Below are 7,271 nucleotides of genomic sequence, written 5' to 3'. Positions count from 1 at the left end.
GGGTAGAGGTAGAGGTTTGTGGGTAGAGGCGCAGTAAATTGGAAAAGAGAACAAAACAAGACATAAAAGCCGCGAGAAGCAGGTTGGAGAAAGCTGAGGAATGGCAGCATCACTGAGCCCAGTGAACAAACAAAGAACAAAGAAATGTACAGCACAGGAACAGGCCCTTCGGCCCTCCAAGCCCGTGCTGACCATGCTGCCCGACTAAACTAAAATCTTCTACACTTCCTGGGTCCGTATCCCTCTATTCCCATCCTATTCATGTATTTGTCAAGATGCCCCTTAAATGTCACTATCGTCCCTGCTTCCACCACCTCCTCCGGCAGCGAGTTCCAGGCTCCCACTACCCTCTGTGTAATCTGCTTCCACCTCCTCCTCCGGCAGCGAGTTCCAGGCTCCCACTACCCTCTGTGTAATCTGCTTCCACCTCCTCCTCCGGCAGCGAGTTCCAGGCTCCCACTACCCTCTGTGTAATCTGCTTCCACCACCTCCTCCGGCAGCGAGTTCCAGGCACCCACTACCCTCTGTGTAATCTGCTTCCACCACCTCCTCCGGCAGCGAGTTCCAGGCTCCCACTACCCTCTGTGTAATCTGCTTCCACCACCTCCTCCGGCAGCGAGTTCCAGGCCCCACTACCCTCTGTGTAATCTGCTGAGCAATCAGTGCAGAGTGTGAATAGTGAAAATGTGCAGAGTGTCACTCCACCCAAACTGGAGCCCTTCAGGATGACAGCTCCATTCAGAGGAAATCATCCACAATCCATAATTATATATTACAGCCTGACAAGGGAATTGAGCAGAGATTGTGTGTGGCAGGGAGTTCAGGTACTTGATGGAAGAGAGAACAATGAGGGAGCTGCTGTTGAGGTAGGGGGTGGGGGGGGGAGTAATCTGAACCGTTGCAACCTCCAGCCATACAGACAGCAGTGAACAGACCTCCCCCTATATCCCCCCACACCCACTCCAGGGCTCTGCGAGTGTGGGGGTCAGTACAGTCATTAACCAGCCGGGGTTATGTTACATCGTTATAGTTAGAATGCTGAGCACAGTTTTGTTGGCCATATTATAAAAGGAAAGCGAGGCACTGGAGAGGGCGCAGAGAAGGTTTACAAGGATGATATCAGAAATGCCTGGGTTTACGCATCAGGAAAGGACCAACAGGCTGCATCTCTCGCTTTAAAAAAAAAGGCTGAGGGGTGACCCAATAGAGGTCCTTAAAATGATGAAAGAATCATAGAATTGATTGTACAGAAGGAGGCCATTTGGCCCATCGAGTCTGCACCGGCCCTTGGAAAGAGCACCCTACTGAAGTCCATACCTCCACCCTCTCCCTGTAACCCAACCTAACCTTTTGGACACTAAGGGCAATTTATCATGACCAATCCACCTAACCTGCACATCTTTGGACTGTGGGAGGAATCTGGAGCACCCGGAGGAAACCCACGCAGACACGGGGAGAACATGCAGACTCCGCACAGACAGTGACCCAGCGGGGAATCGAACCCGGGACCCTGGAGCTGAGGCAGCAGTGCTAACCACTGCGCCACCCAAAACCTAAACGTGCTGCTCGAGTGGATAGAGAGAGAAAGTTTCATCTTGTGGGGAGGAGAATAGCTGGAGGCCGTCAATATAAGATAGTCAACAAGGAATCCAATCGGGAATTCAGAGGGAACGCCTCCACCCGGAGAGAGTGGTGAGAATGTGGGAGCCGCTGCCACAGGGAGCGGCTGATAGGGATCTGATATTGTAGACAGACATAAAGACACTTCCACCTCGGAGCAAGTCCAAAAGGCAGGGGCCATAAATAGACAAGAGAGCCAGGTGTGAAATCCAATATAGAATTCGGGAGAAACCTTTTTACTCGAAAAGGTGGTCACGTGGACGTCACGACAATTGGAATGGTTAAAGTGAAGATGCCTTTAACGGGAAGATAGATGAGCAAATTAGGGAGAGAGGAGCTGAAACATTTGTTGATGTGGAGAGATGAAGAGTAATGATGGGGGGGGGGTGGGGGGATGGGAGGGGTGCATGACTCTGTGGAACCTCACGTTGTTAATTTCCATGCTGTAAATTTCGAAGTATGTTGTAGAGCTGACTCGGTAAGGATTAGGGACCGAATCTGTGTTGACTCCCATAATCCCTCTTCGTGATCGACAAGTGGGACGTGAATTAAAACTAAAAGGCAAGTGTTACAGATGCTGGAAATCTGATAGGGCAGCAGGGTAGCATGGTGGTTAGCATAAATGCTTCACAGCTCCAGGGTCCCAGGTTCGATTCCCGGCTGGGTCACTGTCTGTGTGGAGTCTGCACATCCTCCCCGTGTGTGCGTGGGTTTCCTCCCACAGTCCAAAGATGTGCGGGTTAGGTGGATTGGCCATGCTAAATTGCCCGTAGTGTCCTAAAAAGTAAGGTTAAGGGGGGGGGGGGTTGTTGGGATACGGGTATAGGGTGGATACGTGGGTTTGAGTAGGGTGATCATGGCTCGGCACAACATCGAGGGCCGAAGGGCCTGTTCTGTGCTGTACTGTTCTATGTTCTATGATAGTGAAGGAACGGTCAGGATGGTGAGTGACCTGGAGGGGAACCTCCAGGTGGTGGGGTAACTGCTGCTCCTGTCCTTCCAGGAGGTAGAGGTTGCAGGTTTGGAAGGTACCGATGGAGGAGCCTTGGTGAGTTGTTGCAGTGAATCTTGGAAATGGTACACATGGCTGTGTGTCGGTGGTGTGTGGAGTGAATGTTTAAGGTGGTGGATAAGGTGGCGATCAGGTGGGCTGATTTGTCCTGGATGGTGTTGAGCTTCTTGAGTGTTGTTGGAGCTGCACTCATCCAGGCAACTGGGAGTATTACATGACACTCCCGATTTGTGCCTTGTAGATGGTGGACAGGCTTTGGGGAGCCAGGAAGTGACTTACTCGCTGCAGGATTCCCAACCTCTGACCTGCTCTTGTAGCCACAGTATTTATATGGCTAGTCCAGTTCAGTTTCTGATCAATGATAAACCCCAGGATGTTGGTAGTGGGGGATTCGGAGATGGTACTGCCATTGAATGTGAAGGGGTGATGGTTAAATTCTCTCGTTGGAGATGGTCATCGCCTGGCACTTGTCTGGCGGCAACCAGTTGCCGGAGGAAACAGTTCCCCCAACTTGCTTTATCAAAATCCCTCGTCGTTTCCGAGAACTCTATTGTGTCTCCCTGCTCTGCAGGTGAACAAGCCCAGCTCCTCCTCAACTCAAATCCCTCATCCCTGGTATCTTCCTGGTAAACCTCCCCTCCACCCTCTCCACAGCCTTGACCTCCTCCCTAAAGCGTGATGGTGGCTTTGGACCCTCTTGTCGCGCCCGAAGCCAAAACAGCTCATCTCTCAGTATATCCATGTCCCCAACTCTAGTCTGAGATCTCATCCCATGACCTTCGACCACTCTGCCCAATCAAATTGTCTGTTCTCCTGTCTCGAAAGCTGCTTTGATGAACAAAAATGCTCAAAGAAAATGAGAGAAAACGTTGTCCTTTAAACACCAGGGTGACTTCCCTCCTGACGATTCACCCAGTCGTGTCCGGGACGTGAGCGTGCAGTTGCTGGAAGGTTGACACTCCTGCAGTGGATACAGAACTATGTACTTAAACTTGAACAGAGATCCTGAGCCTATTCCTTGGAGTTCATTTGCCTGCAGGCTCTGCACTTTCTTTTTCACTTTAAGGCCAGGCCATTAACAGCAAACAGAGGAAGGTGAATCCTTGTTATATGCGCGTTCCGTAATGCATAGCGAGGTCATGTCAAAAATGATACATCAACTGGCTGTGTTTAATTGTGTGTGGAAGCGTGAGCGATCTTTGTTCTGCCAACTGACTGATCACTAACTATGTTGTAATGGCAACTAAACCTCTAAAGTGTAGTTAAATGGGTGATGAGCAGCTGAACAACACTTCGATGTGCGAGTCAGTTAATTAGCTTGAGGGAGCTGGTCAATGTGTTTGAAGTTCGACTCACCGAGCTGATCAGTTAGTCGTGTTTTTAAAAAGAATTTACTAATAACTTCTACAAAAATGTGATTTACAGATTTAAGGCCATCCTTAATGTTCAGGTCTTGGAGTTAACTTACGCCAAGTCCACTTCTCTGGTTCATCGCTGTGCTCGCTGACCGACAGTCTGTCACTGCCTTCATCTTTTTTTTTCTTTTTTAATATAAATTTAGAGTACCCAATTATATATATTTTTTCCAACTAAGGGGCAATTTAGCGTGGCCAATCCACCTAGCCTGCACATCTTTGGGTTGTGGGGGTGAAACCCACGCAGACACGGGGCGAATGTGCAAACTCCCCACAGACAGTGACCCAGGGCTGGGATTTGAACCCGGGTCCTCAGCGCCGTAGTTCCAGTGCTAACCACTGCGCCACATGCCGCCTTTATTTGAACATCTTCATCCTTGTTCCCACAAATTGCTCTCTGGCCTTGCTCCTCCCTATCTCTGTCACCTCCTGAAGGAGGGAGAAGGAAGAAGCCATCCAGCCCCTTTAATCTGCCCATTCATAGATCCTGCCTGACCTTAAATTTGATTTACACAGATTAAATACACCTCACAAATGCCTTACTAATCCAACTTTTAAAAATTTCCATTGACCGGCAGGGCTAATGTTTTTTTTTTTTGGCGGGTTGGGGCAGGGGGGGTGTAGTGGGTGTGGTGATATGCATCACTATAGACACACAAGGGGTTAATGTAAATACACGTAAACTAGCTAGACACTAGAGGGCGCACCAGAGACATGACACGCAGACATTCAACCAATAGGTCAGTAAGATAGGACACGACCAATGGGCATTCACGACACACACACAGGTGACACTACCACAGGAGGGCATTACACCAACCCATATAAAAGGACACTGCACATGATCTTCCTCTTTCCAGTGGAGACTCTCAGTGTGTACACAGGGTTGATTTGAAACACATCACACTCACCACGTGGATTGTAGCAGACTGGTTAGTCAGCCTGAGTAGCTATAGCAGGATTAACAGGAGAGTCGAATCCAAGTAGGAGAATCGTTAACAGTTTAATAAATGTGTTAAAGCTATCTCCAGGTCTGAACCTTCCTTTGTCAGAGTGCACATCAAGGAAGCAGCTTATGCTACGTCAAGAGCATAACAAAACAATGGGGGGGGGGTGTTGGACAGTGCTGGGGGGGGGGGGAGACAGTGGTAATGAGCTTCCTGCACCCCTGAACGACCTGGATTCAATTCATTCCGATTTGCCTGCTCTCTGGGACTCCCACCCCCTCCCGATTGACACCATCAACTCTCCTAATCATCTTCCAAAAACTCCGTTTTATTGATGTTGAAGAATAAATAATGCCTGGCACAGACCCTGCTGCTCTTCTGGGATCATTTACACCCAATTGAAGGACATTTGGAGTGGGACATGAACCCATCGTGACACAGTTAAACCTGCTGCCCTTTAACAAAGTTCTAGCCAGGGCAGCACGGTGGCCTAGTGGTTAGTACAGCTCCCTCACAACGCCGTGGAGCTGGGTTCGAATCCCGGCTCTGGGTCACTGTCCGTGTGGAGTTTGCACATTCTCCCCGTGTCTGCGTGGGTTTCGCCCCCACAACCCAAAAAATGTGCAGAGTAGGTGGATTGGCCACGCTAAATTGCCCCTTAATTGGAAAAAATAATTGGGTAATCTAAATTTAAAAAAAAACAAAGTGCTAGCTTCTCGATTGGTTATTTGACAATCTGGGAAATAACAACCACCTCCAGCACCATCTATGTGTCTCTATCTCTCACTCTCGCTCTAGCTCTCTTTCTATATCTCTCTATCTCTCTCTCTATCTCTCTATGTATCTCTGTCTCTCTCGCTTTCTCTCGCTCTCTCTGTCTCTCTCTCTCTCTGACTCTCTCGCTCGCTCACTCTCTCTCGCTCACTCTTTCTCTCTCTCTCTGACTCTCTCTCTCGCTCACTCTCGCTCACTCTCTCTCTATCTCTGTCTCTCTCTCTCTCTATCTCTGTCTCTCTCCATCTCTGTCTCTCTCCATCTCTGTCTCTCTCCATCTCTGTCTCTCTCCATCTCTGTCTCTCTCTGTCTCTGTCTCTCTCTATCTCTGTCTCTCTCTAACTCTGACTCTCTCTGTCTTGCTCTCTCGCTCTCTTTCTCTCTCTATCTCTCCCATACTTGCTGGCAAATTGAATGGATTTGTTATCTTCTCTTTGTGTGATATTGGAAGGAAGTCTTGCCTTACGGTTGGATATCGCTGCCTCGCATCCTGAAAACACAGTCTATGGTTTGAGAAATCAACTAATGAGAAATCTGTTTCTCAATTAACCCCTAACCCGATCCATCAAAGGGTTCGGTGTGCAGTTAGCACATTTAGACATGATGCAAAGGTTTTAATTTGCTGCCCTTGTAAAGCATGTGGAATTAAAAAAAAAAAACCATGAGTTTTGTGTCGTGCAGAAGGTTATAGGTTTGAACAAGTCTCGGAGTCGGTGTGTAGTGTGACCACCCGGAAGGGGAATGATTGACTTCTCCAGTTTCCTACAGATTAGATGACCCAACACTGGCCTCATTAGGTACTATACAGCGGGAGCGAGGAAGGGAATTGGTGCATGACTCCTCTTCCTTCAGCAGGCCTCCAGTCCAAAGCAAGATCACCTCCGGTGGTGTCAAGAGAAGGGTTGTTAAGGCCTTAGGGCAAGGGTCATAATTAAGGTCACCAACACTCGGAATTGCTGTGAGTGAATTCCGGAGATAAATCATAATGGCGCTTATAAAGTATCCTTTTCATTTTCATTTTCTGGTTATTAAAATATTGTGGAAGAATGAAATCCTCTGTACCTGGGTCGGGGGTGCATTTTTTGAATCTTCCTCCATGAAGGGCAGCACGGTAGCATTGTGGATAGCACAATGGCTTCACAGCTCCAGGGTCCCAGGTTCGATTCCGGCTTGGGTCACTGTCTGTGCGGAGTCTGCACATCCTCCCCCTGTGTGCGTGGGTTTCCTCCGGGTCCTCCGGTTTCCTCCCACAGTCCAAAGATATGCAGGTTAGGTGGATTGGCCATGATAAATTGCCCTTCGTGTCCAAAATTTCCCTTAGTGTTGGGTGGGGTTACTGGGTTATGGGGATAGGGTGGAGGTGTTGACCTTGGGTAGGGTGCTCTTTCCAAGAGCCGGTGCAGACTTGATGGGCCGAATGGCTTCCTTCTGCACTGTAAATTCTATGAATGCATCCAAGTAATTGTCAATTCAAGTCCAGGCCTTTGTCTCATCTGAGGCCTA

General features: G+C 48.8%; 1 protein-coding gene across 1 annotated transcript in view; it reads left to right on the top strand.

The window, feature by feature from the left end:
* gnav1 (guanine nucleotide binding protein (G protein) alpha v1) overlaps positions 1-7,271 on the top strand; it is a 158,462-nt gene that overhangs the window by 134,244 nt on the left and 16,947 nt on the right. Inside the window, exons 8-10 of the mRNA XM_038777971.1 lie at positions 2,447-2,465; positions 5,038-5,094; positions 6,537-6,555. Of these exons, the coding sequence (XP_038633899.1) occupies positions 2,447-2,465; positions 5,038-5,094; positions 6,537-6,555 (95 nt within the window). The remainder of the gene's footprint in view (positions 1-2,446; positions 2,466-5,037; positions 5,095-6,536; positions 6,556-7,271) is intronic.

This window comes from Scyliorhinus canicula, chromosome 18 (assembly GCF_902713615.1).
Source record: "Scyliorhinus canicula chromosome 18, sScyCan1.1, whole genome shotgun sequence".
Taxonomy (NCBI): domain Eukaryota; kingdom Metazoa; phylum Chordata; class Chondrichthyes; order Carcharhiniformes; family Scyliorhinidae; genus Scyliorhinus; species Scyliorhinus canicula.
Note: the sequence above shows the minus strand (reverse complement) of the source record. Positions and strands in the feature narration are given on the sequence as shown.